The sequence below is a fragment of the Ailuropoda melanoleuca genome, chromosome 8 (assembly GCF_002007445.2).
Source record: "Ailuropoda melanoleuca isolate Jingjing chromosome 8, ASM200744v2, whole genome shotgun sequence".
Classification (NCBI taxonomy): Eukaryota; Metazoa; Chordata; class Mammalia; order Carnivora; family Ursidae; genus Ailuropoda; species Ailuropoda melanoleuca.
In genome coordinates this window covers 36,337,307-36,357,911 of record NC_048225.1, presented here as the reverse complement: position 1 = coordinate 36,357,911, position 20,605 = coordinate 36,337,307, and the positions used below count along the sequence as shown (strand labels likewise).

Sequence of the window (20,605 nt, the reverse complement as noted above, 5' to 3'; positions counted from 1 at the left end):
GGACGCGAGGAGCGCAACGCTGTGTGGAACTAGCGACCTCACCTTGAGCTCACCTGTCTAGTACGGGCTCCCACCCTTACCTGTACCAGGTGGTGATCTATTCTTGGGCCATGTGACTTCGGCTAATTTCCTTAGCTTTTCTGAGTCTCTGTTTCCCTACTGGGAATAGTTAAGCTACTCCTGCGACGCTGGAGTGAGAAACAGCCGTGAGATTTGGCTATTTTGGTCGGAAGGTAACCGCAGCTCCCTAAGTTCAGCTCCACCCTGGGCGCGCGGGACCCCTGGGGCCTGGGAGAAGCTCGCGGAGAGCGCCTGGGGACGCGAGGATCCGCAGTCACTATGGTAACCAGCGACGCCGGGCGTTCCCAGGCAGCCTGCGGCGGAGCCGAGAAGGCCCCGGGCCTCCGGCTGCGAAGAAGATCCCCGCGGCATGAGGCGGGAGGAAGCGGTGGTGGTGACCGCGGTGGCGGCGCCGGAGGCGGGCCGCGACGGGGAACAGCCTCGGCAGCCGGCCGGGCTGGGCTGTGGGGCGCGCGGGGAGCCGGGCGGCGGCCCCCAGGAGTCTTGCAAACAGTGTGAGTTCCCCTCCGGCCGCGCCCCCTGCGCGCAGGGACGTGGGACGGGTCGAACGCGTGAAAGGGGACCTGGGGGGAACCGGGGTGAGACTCGCCGAAGCCGCGAAGGTGTTGGAGGGAGAGGGCAGAGCTGCTGCTCTGGCAAGGGCGGAGGCGCTGATGGCGCTGTGGCAGAAAGCATCCGGTCCGTTTTCCCGAAGTCTCCTTAATAAATGGCTACCTGAGCCCAGGTAGCCTCCAACCTAATAGGTAGTGCCGTTGGTCTGGAAGGTATTGAAAAAAAATGTGTGTGTATATATACTTATAAAAACCTGTACTATATAAATTTGAAGTTTATATATGAGGAAATATAAAATTTATGAACATCTATATATATACACACACAGAGAAACATGTGGATCATTTTTGCCAGTTCCTTCATTTTACAGACCAGGAGACTGAGGTCTAGCCTGGTGGAAATGAAGTGACTTGCCTACAGTGACTCAGTCAATGCTGGAGAAGTACTTAAAACACTTAACCTCCCTGTCTTGGACTCTCAGTTCATCAGTTATTACTACCTGGTGCTTTTAGAATCTCACAATTACCGGCCACATTCTAACACATGGTTTCCTTCCTTGCCTTGCCAAACACACAAACAATATTCAAGTGAGTAAAGGTGGTTCTGGCCCAGAGTCACAACCAACGTGGCTGAAGCTTGAGTCGGCTCCAGGCCTCGGCGCTCATCCATACTGTTCCATGAATTTATATTTCACAGTCCCTTGTGCTCTACAGGTTTTCAGGAAGTGCTAAGGAATGATGATGGGGAAATAAGCCAAAGAGGAATGCCAGCAGTTTCTGGCCCTTCTGCATAGCCTCCTTGATTGCCTCTCTAGAGACCAGTCTCAGGTTGCAGTGACCCCAGGAGGCAAGATGGGGCTGAAACAGCTCCACGGGCTTCTCTGCCTCAGGGGCCACACACCCTGCTCCCGGGACACCTCATTAAGGAGCTGCAGAACCAGTGTCTCCTAGAGAAAGGGCCTTTTCCCTCAGCATCCGCCCCAATATGACTAGGATACCTCCTCATTCTTTTGATTATCAACAGCATGCAGAGGCCTTACCTAGAGCAACTAAATTCAGTTTATATAAGTATTCAATATATTTAAGTAAGTCCTTACTCTGACTTCAAGTTGTGTCTGAGAATTTTCCCATTAAAGATGTTAGAAATGAAAGGTTCTTTAGTCCTGTGGAGTCCTGTAGGAGTAGAAGGTAGAATTAATCATTCACTCATCAATTCAACAAATGCTGAGGCCTTACTACATGCCAGGCATTGGGCAAGTTGCAGAGAAGTGAGTGATGAATTAAGGCATGTGTCCAATACATATAACAAATGCAGTCTATGACATCCTTAGTTTCTCTTTCCCCTGTTGTCCAATTGAAAACATTTGATCCAGGCTTTTCCTATCTGTTATTTATGCAGTTAATTTGTTTCATCCTAAATACAAGTCATTATATTTATCCCCATCAGTACCATTCTATGAATTTTTAGCACTTCATTCCAGGTATAGAAGCAGCCTTTTGAGTCTTGAGTTTAGGAAGTTTGTGCCATTCTCACAATCAGTGACTAGGCAGTGCCTCCCTATATCCAAATTAGCAAACTAGGTGGTAGTCCCAACAGTTCCAAGGAGAGTCTCTGGAAGTCCCTGACCTGATTCAGTATCTTCGGCATGGGCATTCTGCCTCCTACAAACACACTTTAACAAATGCCTTGCTGAAATGCAGGTACACTGTGGCTATGACATCTTCCTAATCTAGCTAGTTTAGTAACTTGAGTTTAGTAACTTGAGTTTGGGAATGTCAGGTAGGCATGGCTTTTAATTTTTATGGCTAGTTTAGTGATTTCTGAGAGTTACTTTCTCAACTATAAAATAGGAATAATTATATCTGCCCACAGTGTGATTCTGAGAAAGGGAAATAATATATGTAAGAAGCTAATAATATATGTATGGTAGCATCCAATAAATTATAGCAATTGTTATTAACTCTTTACAAAAGAAAACAGTTTAGTCTGGAATAATATTGTTCTTAGCAGTCCTCAACACTTAGGGATCACTGTTTCTCAATATCTGTACTCACAAGCCATCTGTTGGCTAACCCACTCAAAATGTTGGTAAAGATCAACATCAAACTTCTATGTTAGACTTTGTAGAATTTTTTTTCTTTTTTCCTTCTTTCATTCTCTTTCCTGCTCCTTCCTTCCTTCCTTCTTCCTTTCCATCCTTCCTTCTTTCCTTCTTGGAGCGGGAATATTTGCCTATACTAAGCTCTTTGCTACTCTAATTTTTCACAGTTTCTCAAAACCTTTAGTGATTTCCTCTGTAAATTCTTGGAGCAGCAGGGCTGAAATTCATCAAGAGACTTGAACTTAGAGCAGGGGATCTCTTCTATTCTACTGAGCTGTTACAGGATTTTCTTCCTTCTTAACCATGTTTCTTAAACCCTTTTCTGCCTTAGGACCATGATTTAGCCAAAAAAATTGAAACCAAAGTTAAGCTTGAGTAAAGCTAACCCCCACCTCATTTTCCTATGACTCCTAACTTTTGGGAAACAAAAACGAGATGCAGAAAGTATCTAATTCTACCTTGATCGTGTCTGAGGGTGTGCTTGAGTTTTCATGACCAGGAGGGACCCAGGACCACAGCCAGAGGCAGTAATCTCTTACCCCGTTTGGGCCAGTCTGTACAAAAGTCAAATCTATTCACTTGTGTTTTTGATTGGTTAGTCTGGGAAAGATGAGGCACCTGCTGTTGTGAGTTTAAAGTCACATCTTAAATAGCTAAAGTATTGGGTTGGTTAGGTTTTCCATGGTTCCTTGCATTGAGCTTTTGAGTATTACGACTAGAGCTACTGGTTCCCTGACATTCGCAAGGCTGCATTGGCATCCATGCACAAGAATAGTCTTTGAGCTCCATCTAATTTAACAATGCTGAGTTCTTCTTGAACACACATTTGGTCTATTACTATGCCAGATTCTGCCCTGGGACTTTCATGAACTGAGCAGAAAACATCCCTGCCCTACGGTATTTATGGTCTGATAAGGAAGACGTATATTCAACTAAGAGTTGCATAAATAATGGCATACAAAACAAATGAAGACATACACAAATTGCAATAAATGAAATGAAAGGAAAGAGGAGAGTCCTATGCAAAAAAGTATCCTGGGACATTTCAGGATTTTAGAGTCAGAGAAATCTTCCCCAGAGAACTGACCTTTAAGCCTAGACTGGACATTTGAGTAGAAATTACCCAGGCAAAAATATTAGGAGAAAGGCAGTTCAGGCACAAAATAGAATGTACATAGGCTTTGATGTGGGAATTGACAGAAGGGCCTCACTGGAGCCCAGAGAGCAAGAGAGATGGGCTGACAGGAGAGACTGGGGAGACAGTGCCAGGTAGCACAGAACTCTGGGGGCTGAGCAGAAGAAATATTGCTAAGGTACTTAGAAAAAATAAGCCAGTCCTCCGCAATAGCAGCGATGTCCTATAGGGCCAGGATTAGAGGCCAGGAGAAAGTCCTATGTCCATAGTGATCCACTACTACAATTCACGTCTACCTCTCAAAATGATGACTCAATAAGGCTGAGGTTGTTCTGTGCTGTGTAGCTGGATTGTAGGCTCCATGGACACACCTGTCTTATTCGTTGCTTGTCCTCTGCCCCTAGCCAATGCCTGGCACAGAGTAGGTCGTTAATAAGGATTTGTCGAATAAAGAGTTTTCTTGAAGCTAATGAAGGACACTCCATGTATTTCTTCCTAACGCCTAAAATAGATATCTGTCACTTAACCACAAAAGTTCAGGAATTATGTGAAAGTGTAAAGTCCCAAAAGAACCAGAAAGGGATCTTTCCAAAATAGAGTTGCAGGGTGAATCATCTGCTGTTTGTATGGAGGGATGTGTCTTTTTAAGAAATGGTTATTCATGTAGGTATAATGGCTAGAGAGTTTGGCATAATTTATGATCAATAACCAATTTTATTAATGCCTTTATAGGGAAGAAATTCTTGTATTCTGAGCCACACAAGAGAATTAAGGAAGTACTAGAAGAAGAACTTTATGCTAAAAGAGATGAGTGCCACGTTAAAAATCCACCTGCAGGTAATCCCAGTGACAAATGAAGCATATTTCCGAAATGAATATGAAATTACCTATTTGATGGTAGAGTGATCATTTTATTTATTACAAAACCATGCCTATCAAAAGGAAAATGGATCCTTGGGAACTTATTTTTATAATTTTATCATTATAACTTACAATTATAATTTTTATAATTATCTTGCCTGTGTCCAAATGAGCTTGTATTTACAAAAAATGAACTAGGTATCAGTACCTACGTTGCTGTCCACATTTTTAGTGGAATTATTTCTATTTAATGAGAAGTAGAATTTTTTCTAAGAAGAGCACAATAGCCTCTTCAATCTTTATCAATATAGGTGTGACCAGTAGCAGTGGTTCCCAAAGTTTAGATTTCATCAGAATTCCCTGGGAACCGGCTAAAAGCAGATTGCTGGGACCCATCCCTAGAGTCACTGGCTCAGTAGTTCTTGGGTGGGGGGGTCAGCAATTTGCATTTCTACCAAGTTCCCAGTTGGTGTTGAGGCTGATGATCCAGGGACCCAATCTGAAGATCACTGACCCAGAAGAATCGAAGTCATTTAAATAGGTCAGATCACCCAAGGATTTTATTGTGTGTACATGTAGTTTATGTCTGTCTAGGCATTGATAGTTCATTTGAGAAAATGATATGCTCTAGAAGCCCAGGATCCCTCACAGATTTTTAAAGTAGGCTCCACGCAGCCCAGTGTGGGAATTGAACTCACAACACTGAGACCAAGACCCACGCTGAAGTCAAGAGTCAGACTTAACTGAATGAGCCACCCAGGCGCCCCCCTCTCAGATCTTATTTTGAAACTACTAGAGTTCCTTCTTCTCATGATTCCTTCTCAATGATTACAAGGTGCACATATCACACTTTTCAAATCATCAGGTTTTTATTGCAAACCTCTTGGGTACTAGCATTCCTAGAAGAAAGAAAGGAACCATAACACGTGACTCTTGAACTCAGAGAACTTGACATTTTCTGAGGAGGAGAAGGACTGTTGAATACTCAGCGGCTAGGGCCCAAATTCTCTAAGGATTCCTAAGCACAGATGCTGCAGGCCTAGAAGTGCATTTTTTCCCCAACTCTGACGTATTTGCCCCCTTTCCATTGCAAAACCAGCCATGCAAACACATGTTAGGCCTTCCGTATTGCCCATTCTTACAAAAGGAGAGACCAGCAAAATGGCCAATTTTATTCATACTGTGTCTAGAAGGAAAATACAATGTTTATTTTGTACTCTGTGAACCGATGCAGAGTGACTTACGGAATTGTTTCTCCGAATCCAAGTCGACATGTACTATTCCCCTAGTGGTTAAAAAGGGTTTAAGTCTTATACTAGTCTGTTCTGGGGTTACTTTCATTTATACACATACAAATTTATAACTTTTATATCAGTTAGATGGTGTATTATTCTTATTGAATAATAATAATTTTTCTAAGCAATCTTTTCAAATGTCCTTCATATAAAATGGAAATACTTGGGCTACGTTTTCATAACATCCACCAGAGGTCGCACAGAGGTGCTTAGAAAATCCTTTAAAGCTGAGAGTAGATTCTGTAAGGTTAGGTTTTAAAGGGGCTTTAGTTACGGAAAACAAGCTACTAATTTTTTTTCTTTTTCTGTTCTTAAAAAAATAAATAAAAAGGCTGGACAGCCTGTGTCCTTGGCCACAACAGGGAGCCAGCCCCTCGAGGGGGTGCCACGCCTCCTGCGTACTCTCGGCGAGGGCAGCTCTGGGCCAGCCACTGAACTTTCTATCGCAGGATTTTCGGACACATACTCCTTTAAATATATGATGAAAGCTGGGGCTTCTCTTTCTGGAGAGCACAGCTTGTCACTTACACACAGAAATCTGCACAGAACTTTAGGGACTTGTCTGGCTCCGATGGCAGCTCTTCCTGGATGTTAAGAGTAAGTACACTAGACCCGTTGCCTCCACTTCTCCACTTCTTATTTACTCCTTCACCCATTGCAAATAGGCTTTGGTTTCCCCAACCCCAGGGAAACTGTTCTTGTCCGGATGGTGAATGACGTTCCTCTTGAAGGTCAAATCAGATGATCTTGAAAGTCTAATACAATCCAGGAACCCATCAAACTCAACTTCTCTGCAGCATCTGACGTAATTGTTTACTGCCTCCCTTTGAGAACACTTCGTCAGCTTAGCCTCCAGGTCAGCACGCCCCAATCTCCTGGTTTTGCTGGTACGATTCCCCGTCGTCTTTGCTGGCTCTCCCTCCTCCTCACCTCTAAACTTTGGGGACCTCAGTCTCAGGCCCTTCTCTCCATCTATATTCACTCCCTGAGTGATCTCATCTAGCCCTGTGTGCTAACGACTCCGAAATTTGTATCTCTAGCCTCTGCTTTCCCTGTCAAATCCCAAAAGCCTATTTAACTTCCCACCCGGATGTCTACTAGGCATCTCGCCCTGAACATATCCAGAACAGAATTCCTGTTCTGTACCACTCTTCAAAAGCTCTTCCCCATTTCAGGAAAGGGCATCACCATTCACTCCATCGCTTACACCAAACACCTAGAAGTCAAATCTTCAAACTTCATATCCAGTCCCTCAGCTAATCCTGTCGAATCTACATTGGAAACACATCCTGAATCACCCCAACGGCAGCCTTGTCCAAGTCCCCATCATTTCTTGCAAGCTCAGCAGTAGCATCGTCTAGCAGCTTCTACTGCTGTCCCCATTGTCCATTCTCTGCACAGAACCCAAGGGGATCTCTTACAACATAAATCATCGTACACCACCTCTATGTTCAAAATCCTCTGATGGCTCCTTATGATCCTTGGTCTAGATTTCAGTCCCCTTATACTGTTGGCTCACCTTTCTGAACTCAGCTCCTGTATTTTCCCACCCCACTTTAGTCATATGGGTTTCCTTGATGTTCTGGAACATGCCAAACCCATTTTCACCTCAGAACCTTTCCACTTCCCCTAGACCATCAAAAGTCTTTCTCCCTCTTCAAGTTTGAGCTCAAATGTCACCTTCTCAGAAGTAACCTCTCTCCCAGGTTAAAGTAGAAACTACCCACTCCCCTAATTACTCTCTAATCTTTTATACCACCTTCTTCTTTCTGCTTTTTTTTAAATCACAACCTGCAATCATGTATTTGTCTGTATACTACTTTATTGACTGTCAGTCCCACAAGAACATAAGCTGCATGAGGACAGGGGCTTTATTTTGCCTTCTACAAATCCTCATAAAATGTGATAGAGGTATATAAGATTCCCATTTTACAGATGAGTAAACGGACATTTTGAGAGGTTTCTACTGTCTGAGGTTATGCATTAAGTAAGTGGCAAAACTGGATTCCAAAACTCAGGCCTGATCCCAAATCCCATTGGCCTTCTATGCACTATCGTGTTTCCACCGATGTACTATGACCAAGTCCCATGGGTCGTGTTCTGCCCTTGAGATTTCTGCACATTTGACATAATTGATGGTTCTCTCCTTAAACCTTGTTTTTTCCTCAAATTCCTTGACACTAAAATGTCCTTATTCTTCTCTTCTCTGGGTATTTCTTCTCATCCTCCATTGAGAACTTCTTTTCACTCACCCTCATTCCCAAATATTGATGCCTACCAGGGTGTTACCCACAGTCTTCTAATCTTGTTCTATTGGCTCTCCCTGGATCATCTCAGTTATTCCCATTGTTTCTACCACTGCCTCCTGTCATATGTCTGTATCTGAAGTCTGTGTCCAGGCTCAATTTCTCTTACTGGATGTCCCATAAGTACTTAAGATCAACATGTCCAAAATGAAACTCATACCTCTCTTCGACCTACTTCCCATATATCATCCATCCAAATGCATGACATGGCATAATGTCCAAGTCCAGAACCACAGAGCCATCCTCCATACCCACTCCAGATCAGCACTTAATTAGACTGTCAGGGGTATCTTAGTTTGGCTCAGGATCCCAAACGGTTGACCCCTATGCCAGGCTCATCTTACAAACATATAGACATATTTATTTGTTCTGCATTGTTTTTTTTTTTTTAAATATGTGAACCAGTTGTCAACATTTAAAAAATTAAGGCTTTTTACATATGAATCTAGATTTCTAGATTATCTTGGGCGAAGAGGGGGGAGAGAGGAGAAAGAAAGATGTGACAGCCAAGTTGACGTTCACATGTGGCAGCAGAGACTGGAGTTGGCTTATGCTGCCCTAGCTGGCCGGCCCACTCTGTTACCCAACCACATGAAGGTCCCTAGCTAGGTGGGGCATATCACAAACTCTTCGTGTTCACACTTCCACTGCAGACTTCCTCCTCTCAGGGTGGAAATAGGAAAAAAATGTGTTTCTCTTCTATCCATGTCTCCAACAAAAGTGGAAAAAAATAAAAGGAGTAGAAGAGCCAATTATTTCTTACCCCTGGCCTGCCTTACTAACTTACATTACCTGCCTGGCCTTTCTATATCTATATATTCATTTAGTGACTATGGATAAACAGTATGTATTATTTCTTGGATATACCCAAGTCTATCTGAATTCGGGGGACCCCAAGGTATATGCATGTGTCCAAGTGTATTTGTGCAGCAATGTATGCGTTAACTGGATTTGTTTAAATTTTTAAACGGTCAAGTCTGCATTCCCGCCCAACAATCTGATTGATGAAAGTGAGATTTCAGTAAGTGTCCAGACTGGATTTTCCCTCAACCATTGATAAAGTACTAAAACACTGGGCTCCATAGGAAAGTATGGGTGAACTTACTATTAGGAGGGGGATTTGTCTGAAGTTAAGCAACTGAATTCCTAGCATGTTTTCTTTATGACAGAGCTCATGAGGCAATCATGGAAGTGCCTGGAAGCACAACTTCTCCTTTTTCAATGAATTTCAAAAGTGTCCTGCTCTATCCATGACTTTATGTCTACATGTCCCTGAATGCATAAAAACTTAATCTTGAATCTGGCTTATTACACTTAATACCAGTTTAGAAAATGTAAAAGTTCGCTCAGCAAGTGTGGGTATGTTTGTTATTCATTAATTCATTCAACAACAATATTTGGTGTACCTACAATATAAAAGGAATTTACTAGACACCAAAGTCATGTCAAGTTAATTACAGAGCCTAGAAGTCACCCAAGATAAATTTAAATTACTTAAATTTTTCTCCCTGTGGTCAAATCTCTGACCGTGTTTACACAAAGGGGACACAAATGATATAGCTCCAAACTGGCTTTTCAAGCTCTATTGTTCATTACTCAGAGTCAGAGACTGCTGAAGGAAACAAAAATATTTTTGAAGGGTGAGCTTATCTTCCCTGAAAGACCAGGCCAGTCCCCCCGCCCCGCCCCCCAGCTAAAATTTCTAGCATCAAGTCATGGTTTAGTAACTTTACATTTCAGGATAAAAACACACCTGGAAAGGTCGCTGAGTAGAAGGGCTTGGGGGCAGAGAAGGGAAGAGAAAAGGCTCTCCAGAAGATTCTGGCTTCCAGAATCTTTCTCTTAGCTTTTGTCTTGTTTTGCCACCTTTTCCTTTTCAGGTTGTGTGCTAACACTGTGGCCCCCCTGGCTCTCCTCCCCTCTTTGTCTTTCTTCTGCCTTCTGGAATGCACATGCCCAGAACAGAGGGAGTTGGACTTCTCTTCAAAGAAGGTGCTCCGAAGGACATTTGTGCTTCTTTTCCGACCTCTTTTTCTCCAGTTGAACTTATCACCTTCTGTAATTTCTTCGCCTAAACATCACATCAAATCAAAGTAGTGCTGTTTTTTCCAGCAACCTCTGCTGCTGAGTACAGCAAATACTTATGCAAAACTATATTTTGCTTTTATTTTTCTCACGCATTTCCGAGCATCTACATTTACGTTTGAGGTATTTTCCCTATTAAGTTGTAAGCTTCCAGATATTCCTGGATTCCAGATTGCCTCTGAAAGAGCACAACTTGATTAGATTAGTGTGGCTTTTCTAATTTAATGTGGTTTTTCTACATAGTTCTGCCTCCCGATTTCAAACTGTTTTCCATTTACCAGCACTTCTCTCAATGTGGAACAAATCTAAATCCATTTCTATGGTTTCTTATTGGGGGTTGTACACAGGAGGCAATTAATAAATACCTTTGGACTCCTAAATCTGGGAGCTTATTATCCAGAGGCTGGAAAGCAGCTCTTTTCTGTCTACAGACAGGATAGAAGAAGAGGAAACTGGCTGGAAGGGTGGGGGAACGACTTGGGTTAGATATAAGGAACAGCTTACACTTTGTAAGGTCTTGACAGAAGGGGATTGTGGAGACTTCCTTGAAGGTCTTTGAGGAGAGGGGAAGAAATAAACTTTGCCAGACAGCTTCAGCTATTCCATTCAGGAGTGGGGAGGGGGAGACAAGTATCGACATTCCATTTGAATGAGTCAGCTCATTGCTTGTGCCTCTAGAAACAGAATCTGAGTCCATGCTTGGACCGGAAAACCATTGTCCCTGTAAAAAATAATAACTACCATTTATTGAGTGCAGAGCCCTTTAAATCCATTTCATCCAAATCCTGTAATGATTATTCGAGCTAGATATTATCCCCATCTCAAAACTGAGGAAACGGAGATGTGGTGGGCTCAATAACTTGCCCAAAGCTATGCAACTGGCAGGTGGTGAAGCAAAGACTGAAAGCCAGATCCCCTCTGAACCCAAACACCATGTCCCTAATCACTATACAGTCCCAAATCCTTTAGGGAGGAATCAGAGGTGAGTGTGGATACCAGTAGGTGGCTTTGGATCCATGGAGAATATTCAGGCATGATAATTTGCAGCTTCAGAAATGGTAAAAACAACGTATTTAACTAACCTGAATAATCTTACGTGACTTGGGTCACAGTTGTCTACATGACAGATTTTCACCAAAAGCTTGTTGACTGACTCTCAAGAGGTGAATAAGTGCTTTTAGGATACGGAGGACAATCCAGTGCAGATGAAAGCTAAAACGATGCTTCCTGAAGGGTATCAGGACTTAAGCCTACGATTTGGTTTGTATCAATGCGTAGACATCGTGTTCCGAGTATTTGTCTATGGTGTTTTCCAGTGAGCTTGTTGTTTTCATTCAAGGAGGGATTAAACCGCATCTAGTTCAATCTAGTTCAGTCTTTTAGAAGATTGCTGAATGTATTTGATGAATTAATATGGTAACTTTTGGTTATATTGTCTTCGGAAATATTTGTACTTTGAGGAATTAAATTAGAATCAGTTAAGGCTGACCTCATGAAGTGTCTATATTAACTAATTTATTTCTTATCCTTTTGTGTTTTGTTGTATATGTTTCTATACTGACTTTTCGTCTATAACCTCAGGGGCCAGCTAAATGGTCTAATAGCACTGTAGAGGTTTAACTGCCTATGGAATATTTGAATGAATGAACTGGAATAAGAGATTAAACAAATGCTAAAGACTTTGGGTGGTTTGATTAATCAAACAAAATAAACCTCCACCCAAATGACTGAAAAAGTGATCACCCAGTAAAGACTTCTAAAAGATGTTGTGCTGAAAAGGAACTAAGCTAATAATTGTCATCTTGCTTCTGAAAATATTGACAGTGGCCCTGGAAGGGATTTGGAGCATTAAAAGGAATCTCCCTGTGGGAGGCTTGAAGCCAGGACTGCCGAGCAGAAACAGTTTGCTGCCACAAGCCAAGTCCTACTATTCGAGGCACGGAGGGCTGAGAAGTAAGATCCTGATACTCTTTTAACTCCTACTGAAAGCCCCGAGTGTGCTGAGTAGCTCACAGCCCAGTGGCGTAGGCTTTATTTCAAGTTCTCAATCAAAATGCAATCTTCCTCTCGTTTTTTTTTTTTTAAGATTTTATTTATTTATTTGGGAGAAAGAGCACAGACGGAGAGGGAGAAGCAGACTTCCCACTGAGCGGACAGCCAGATGCCAGGCTTGATCCCAGGACCCTGAGATCATGACCCGAGCCGAAGGCGGATGCTTAACTGACTTGAGCCATTCAGACGCCCTGAGATGTAATCTTCTTTCGATTTGCTTCTCCCGAATTACTTTTAGCTTAGCCACATTACCTCATTATGGAACTTAAACAGTTAACAGTTCAGCTGAGCAAATTACCCCACGGATACAACAGAAGTTCACGCTTTTGAGTTACACTCCAGACTCTGCTTTTTATAACACAGAAGCCTTTCTGGCACACAGCCAGCCCGGGTGGTGAGGAATCTTGCACTGTCCCTTTTTTCCAGCCCTTCGCCTACCAGTGGAGATGAGGAAAGAGGGAGGTGAGGGAATTAAGGAAGAATCAGGCAACTACTTTGCCTGGCTCCCTGAATTTCTCCCTATTTGAGGTAAAAGGCCACCCAGCTGGGCCCAGCACACTGTTCCTCACAGACGTAAAGGTTGGAACAAAATATTACTCATTCCTCACTGTCATAACCGGTGCCTGCCGGGAAATTGGTGGCAGGATGTGGAGAACGCAGGGATCTTGGCATGGAAGCACATAGAGTGTCCAGATACTCTCGGGGCCTGAAGTGGGGTATACGGATCCTAAAAGTTCTACAGTTGGGACGTTATCCTGGGATGAGAAGAGAGGAGTGGGTAAATGTGAATCTTGGGTAATCTTATCCAAGAAAAGACTCGTAATAGCAAATGCTACACCACACTTATTACTCTAGATCCTTCATGTATCATGATCTCTTTAATCTTTACAAGAATCACATGAAACAGATACAATTCGCTTTATAGATTAGGAAACTGAGGCACAGCAAGGTTGAATAATCTACCAAGAGCCACTCAGCTAGGGAGAGGACATTCTGAGATTGGAACCCAGACAGCCAGTCTCCAGTGGCTTTTAACCACTAGACAGTATTGCCTCTCTGAGCCAAACTGTGCCCAAGAGCTGGGGGGTCTGTTGAACCTAGAGTGGGGTGAGAACTCAGAAAAAGTGGCACAAAGAAGAAGGGTCTCCTGGAAGGCAGCCTCTAAGATCTGAATTCAATAGGGAGAAAATATAGTCACTAAGAGACTGAGTCACTTGTTCAAACAAAGAAAAAAAGAAAAAAACTTGTTACTGAAGGGATTCATGTAGCAAAGAAGAACCAGTATGGAGATTTGGGTTCTATAATAAAGTGGGACAGTCACATTTACTATGTGCTGGGCTCAACAGTCAGTGTTTGAGGTAGCTATGAAATTTGTACGATCACATAAGATGAAAGTTTTAATCTCCAGAGACATTACTCAAGATCCTGTGTCTAGGAGGTGGTGAGGCCAGAACTACAAACCTGTGTCCCTGAGACAATGCTCTTAACTTCCAGTAACTTCTAGTCACTGGACAACAAGGGTGTAACCAGTGGGGGTGGTAGTTAAACCCGCACAAATGCCAGGGCTGAGGGGATGTGGGGTTAGAACGATCCTGGGAGACGAATGCACTCAAAATCCACAAAGATAGCAGTGTCCTGAAGTAATGGTTGATTCAACTCAAGTCTGGGCCCCTTGCCCATTGGGAGCTGTTTATTTCAACTTTCCACCCAATTTGTCAGGTTCTAATTATAGTGGGTAAATTCATCATTCCAAGAAAACTCCCAAAGCTATTTATTTTAAAAATGAATAATTTTCTAAATGCCACATTATAAGACTGGTTTGAAGAACAAATTACCTTCATGTGAAGACGTTAAAGTCCAATAGATAGCCTACTTCATCAGGTGGGATCTTATGATTTTAAAAAATGCGTGTTTGACTTTGACAATAATTGCATTATTCTTATCCATACAGTTTAAGAGAGACTTGTTCATTGCTCCCACTCATTTTACTCATCCACACTACCTTCCTAGCAGCCTCCAGGCCTCTATCTATAGCTCATGTCAAGCACTTACGGTGATCATGTTATAAACTTTTTTTTTTTTTTAAGAGAGAACATATGCATGCGAGCGGGGGTGGGGTAGTATGGAGTGGGAGAGGGAGAGAGAGAATCTTAAGCAGGCTCCACACCCAGCACAGGGCTGACACAGGGCTTGATCTCACAACCCTGAGATCATGACCTGAACTGAAATCAGGAGTGAGAGTGAGACACTTAACAGACTGAGCCACCCAGGTGCCCCAGCAGTGATCATGTTATAATATATAACTGCTATAGTTACATATCTTAGCTTCATTTCTGTCAGCTATCAGCTGCATTTTGCCATATGAACTCCTACCATCTGCTCTACGATCACAACTGATCAATCTACATGAATCAAACTGATAACGAAGAATTAGACTTTTCTCATTATCAATAAAAAAATGCAAGGCGCAGAAATATCATAGATGAACAAAGTCCACAGATAATTTTAAAAAATTGATCAGCAGTAATTCATACACTATCAGAAACTCCAGGAAAGCATGAACCATGTCTCCTTCACTACCCACCATGCACTTAGCACGGTGCCTGGCACCGCAGGAACTCAATCGCTTTTTGTCATGAGGATGACCAATGAATGACGGAATAGGAAGAGTATGTTGGATGCCTACTATGTCCGAATCATCTTGCTGCTAACCCACATAAATCTCTCCCTACACAAAAGTATATGGTTTTCCCTACTTGTGTCTACTAAATTAAACAGAATGTAAACAATAGAGAGAAAAGCAATGGAACCTATTGATTTTAGTGTTTCAGTCATGAAAAGTTGCATATATTGTACATACACCTTAGAACTGATGCTTTCAAAGACAGGTTTTCCATGGATTCCAATATTTCCAGGAACTTCTCCCATAAAGTATATTTCAGTTAGATAACTCAGCCAGTCCTCATGGCCATCTTTTGCCTATTCACTTGAGCACGGTCATTGTAGTTGTGATTCTTCCAACATTTAATACCCATTAGTTGAAAATTTAAACTTAGAATCACAATCATCTAATTTTAGTTTCTAAAACACATTTCTGTTAGAAACTATGAAGCATCCGCTATCTTCATCATACAAACAAGTTGCATTCCTTTCCTTCTGTCATTTCCTTCTTGTTCTGTGGCATATAATAACAACAACTAAAGTTGTCTAGCCCAGTACTTCTCAAGCTTTAATGTGTCTACAAATGATATGGGTATTTTACTAAAATTCAGATTCTGATACAGTAAATGTGGGGTGGGCTCCAGGATTCTGCTTTTCTTTTTTTTTTTTTTTAAGCTTTATTTGTGTATTTGAGAGAGGGCACTCATGTGCGCATGCACACAAATGGGGGAAGAGGCAGAGGGCAAGGGAGAGAGAGAATCTCAAGCGGACTTCCCACTGAGCATGGAGCCCGACAGAGGGCTCGATTTCAGAACCCATGAGATCATGACCTGCGTTGAAATCAAAAGTTGGATGCTTAACCAACTGAGCCACCCAGGTGCCCCTAGGATTCTGTGTTTCTAACCAGCTCCCAGGTGATGCCGATGCTACTGGTCGGGACACGGTACTCTGAGCAATCAGGGTCTGGAAGACTGAACAGTGGGTTCTTCAGTTATCTGGATCACATGGGTGTGGCTTTTATATTCTGCTCTACCAAATGAAGAACTGTTGGGAACATAAGTCAAATTTAGATTAAAATGGGGTTGGGATTAAAAAACATCTCCCCAAAGTAAAAACTTACTGATTTGTTCACTGTTTTCTTTACTCTAGGATAAGATGAATACATTCTTCATTGAGAAGAAGCTTCCTCCTCCTGATGTCTGAAAAACAGAACCCAAGCTTGTTTCACAGTTTAAGATGTATAAAAAAAAGTCTATTCTTATTATTGGTATTAATTCCTATCTATAAATTAATCCAAGGCAATGAAAGGCTATTAGTAAAGTTTGCTAAGCACCTGGAAACAATGAAGAATATTATACTTATTTTTAGTTGGCACATTTGAAATGCATTGAGTTTCTAATTAGCTTATTTTATTAAATATGTGAAACATGATAGAACAAAGGCATGTTTATTGAGTCTTTACTTCAAGGTAAGCATTATAAACCCTCTCTATAGTATAATTATGTTCATCCATTGGAAAAAAAAAATAGAGGTGCCTGGCTGGCTCAGTTGGTAGAGCATGCAACTCTTGATCTCAGGGTTGTGAGTTCAAGTTCCACGTGGAGTATGGAGCCTACTTAATTAAAACAACAACAATGATTTATTTACAAATTTATTTATTTACAACTTATTTACAAATAAATAAATTAGTGAATGAAAGATGTAGATGAAACGTCTCTGACTCAGAGACAACCTTTTTAATGCTAGTTTTGGTAGAGCTCATCATTTCTCTAGACTTTGTCTACCAAATAGTAAGGAGCCAGGAAATTTATGGAGATCTAAAAAAGGATTTTACTAATGCTACTGAATTAAAAAGAAGTTAAAAGGAAGGGGGAAAATATTCTCTGCCACCCCTTGTCAAAAGTAATATATGTGCAAGTATAGAAAAGCTGGAAACAGAGATGTAACGGGGAAAATATCTAGAATTTAATTCCCAGAAACAAGCGCTGATAACATGTTATGTTTTTATTCTTTTTTCCTATGCATATGTTTTATTTTACATGTTTGAAGTCACTCTGTGTTCGGGACGCCTGGGTGGCTCAGTCAGTTAAGCTTCTGCCTTTGGCTCAGGTCATGATCCCAGGGTCCTGGAATCGATCCTGCATTGGGCTACTGCTCACGGGGAGCGTGCTTCTCCCTCTGTCTGCCACTCTCCCTGCTTGTGCTCTTTCCCTTCTCTCTTTCTCCCTCTCTCTGACAAATAAATAAATAAAATCTAAAAAAAAAAAAAAGTGAAATTACTCTGTGTAGTATATACATTTATTATTCCTTTTAATATAACATCATAAAATTTCCCGTTCATTAAAATATAACTTTTTTTTTTAGTTGAAGTAGAGTTGATACACAATGTTACATTAGTTTCAGGTGTACAACATAGTGATTGGACAACTCTATACATTATGTTATGTTCACCACAAATGTAGCTACCATCTGTCACATGCAACAGTGTTACAATACCATGGGCTCTATTTTCTATGCTGTACCTTTCACCCTGTGACTTATTTATTCCATAACTAGAAGCCTATACCTCCCACTCCCCTTCACCCATTTTACCCATCCTCCCCTCTGGCCACCATATTAGTTCGTTCTCTGTATTTACAGGTTTTTTTCTTTTTGCTTTGTTTATTTCTTTTTTAGATTCCGCATGTAAGTGAAATCATACAGTATTTGTCTTTCTCTAATATATTTTACTTAGCGTATTATCCTCTAGGTGCATCTCTGTTGTCACAATGACAAGATCACATTCTTTTTTATGACCAAGTAATAGTTCATTATATATATAATGAATATATGTATAATATATATAATTTTTCATTATATATGTGTTGATTACATATCTTGGTTATTGTAAATAATTCTGCAATAAACAAGGGGTGCATAGATCTTTTCAGATTAGTGTTTTTTTCAAATATAACTATAAAATTACATTTAAAAATCATATGTACTAAATTTTTGCATTTATCACTCTATTGTTTGGACATTTGGGTTTTTTCAATATTTCGTTTTGTACATAACTGTCGTAATAGTTATTCCTGGCCCCTTAAAAAATTCTTTTTCCCAGTATTCTGGTTATATACCTTTCATTTTCCTTCTCTCTAGGCTAAGTTCATCTTCAAACTTCTTTCAGCTCTCATTTCTCAACTTCATTTCTCAGTTTTAATGTAATAAATCAAGTCAAGTCAACAGATTTGTTGATAGGTATGTCCCTTCCCTACTTAAAAATATTTACACTGTGAAACAGTCAATAATCTCTTAAGTCAAGATCCAAACTTTTCCAGATTTAATATAAAACTTTCCAGTCAGTAAATGCACCCTAGAAGAGAGCCTACACATAAGCCAATTCCAGCCACCACCATGTTTATGGAACTCTCTTCTCACTGGCTACTTCAGAAATGGTGCTGTGGGCCAGTGGCTAAAATTGGACAGATTACATCTTAAATTAGTCGAGAAATACAACACCTCAAACCACCTGGAGTTGGGTAAAGCCTTCACTATTTTTATAAGTCTAAAATCTCAACCTTCTAAAAACTCTTGCCATCACCTTTTTTGCATGTTTATTAGGATGCCACACAAAAAGTATAATGGGTGGGGAGTACAACTTTTATTCATCAGTTGAAATGATGTCCTGTTGGCACTTGAACTCCCAGTGTGGCTTTCAAACTCGTACACAGGGATTTCCTTCCTCATTTCCACTCTACTCCTGCCCAGTAAACAAACTCCCCCTTGTTTATTCTCAACCTTGCAGCCTGGGGCTCTGCTTGAACCTCCCACTTCCTGATCAGGGGCTGACACCACCAAGGACGGATCTCATGGCTCTGTTTCCTTGCTGGGGTTTCTGTCCTTATTCTGCTTTGGGGTCCTGGTTCCTTTTGTGGTTAAATTCTGTTCTTCATTGCCCCAGTGTACATCTTCCCAAATGGATTCCTGTACAGGGTTTTTCGTGCCAGCATTATGCATAAGAATGAATATTTGAATAGTGAATATTTGAAACCATCTAAATGTCAAATACAGGGGATGATTTAAAAAATTATTATAGGAAGGGCTCCTGGGTGGCTCTGTTGGTTAAACATCTACCTTTGGCTCAGGTCATGGTCTCAGGGTCCTGGAATCATCAGGAGTCTGCTTCTCCCTCTCCCTCTGCCTCCCCCCCCCCTTGTACTCACTCTCTCTCAAATAAAGAAAATCTTTTAAAAAATTTAAAAAATAAAAAATTATTATATGATACAGCTATTTTTTTATTCAATAAGCATTTTTTAAGAATAAAAACTCTTTGAAAACCAGAATTACAAGGTCACTTTTTTAAAGTGATAGAAATTTATAGCAATCTTAAATCAATAGCCATTTTAATATTTTTTTAAAGATTTTATCTTTAGGTAATCTCTACACCCAATGTGGGGCTCAAACTCATAACCTCAAGATCAAGAATCACATGCTCCATCGACGGAGCCAGGCAGGGATCTCCATCTTAATACTTGATGAAGTATACTAGAAGCATTCCTTCTAATGACAGAAATTGAAAAAAAAATTTTTTTTCTTAGAGATGTTTGCAGCTTGCTCATGTTTAGTTTTCATTTTGTATGTTTCTGACCCAAAAAGACTTTGAAGTTTCTAAGTTCAGTCTGAAGAAGTTGTTGTAGGGTAACTTGATATCATAGGGCTCACACCCCACTTCCTAATTTGGCCAAATAGTCCCGGCAAAAGTATCTGTGAGCCACACAGATGATAAGATTAGAAGTGGCCTCTAAAGAGCCAAAATGACTGGAAAAAGTATTTGTTGCACAAGATGCAACAACATTTTTTGGAAAGAAAACTTTTCAGTCTTACTTTTAAAGAAATTTATCTCCTGGTTTCTCTTGTTAACACATTATTTGTTTTATGTTTTTGTTTTTTCTTTTTAAATAACAGTACTATCACTTTACAAGTATTTTATCGCTTTCTGTTGTGGGGAGGGTCGGGGTCTATCAGGCAGATGACCTCACTAGTGCTGATCCGGTGATTCTGGATTGAGTGGTTGCAGGTCACCTTCCTGGGAGAGGCAGACCCTGCAACGAGGTCAGATGTGAAGTCTTGGTTTGCTGATGTGGGACTCAGTCATAAGTGACTCCATGTTGGGCTCATCGCTGTTTGTTTTTAACAATCTTAACACCACACAAGTACAATTTAAGACCTCGTGTGCGACCTGATGTGACATAACATGAAGCATACAGCTTTCTAGGAATGTCCTTATCAAAAGGGTTGAGTGTACTCGAGCCACAGGTAACTTCTCTTCATAGGAAGTACAAGATGGGGAACAAGGGAAATGACACCATGGGGAGGCACAGGACAAGTCCAGAATGTGCAACATAGCACAGAACAGCTGACCCAGTGTCTGTGCAAGTCAATTAATTATGCAAGTTTAAATGTTGTGGGGGACTACTTGAGATAAAAAGAGACTTAA

At 41.2% G+C, this 20,605-nt stretch overlaps 1 protein-coding gene across 1 annotated transcript; it reads left to right on the top strand.

Moving 5' to 3' along the window:
* The first annotated feature begins 297 nt into the window (after positions 1 to 297).
* Positions 298 to 16,661, top strand: C8H11orf97 (chromosome 8 C11orf97 homolog). The gene is made up of 4 exons (XM_019792626.2): positions 298 to 575; positions 4,602 to 4,706; positions 12,241 to 12,369; positions 16,279 to 16,661. The coding sequence occupies exons 1-4, from the start codon at positions 431 to 433 to the stop codon at positions 16,281 to 16,283; spliced, it is 384 nt and encodes a 127-aa protein (XP_019648185.2). The 5' UTR covers positions 298 to 430; the 3' UTR covers positions 16,284 to 16,661.
* Positions 16,662 to 20,605: the final 3,944 nt, after the last annotated feature.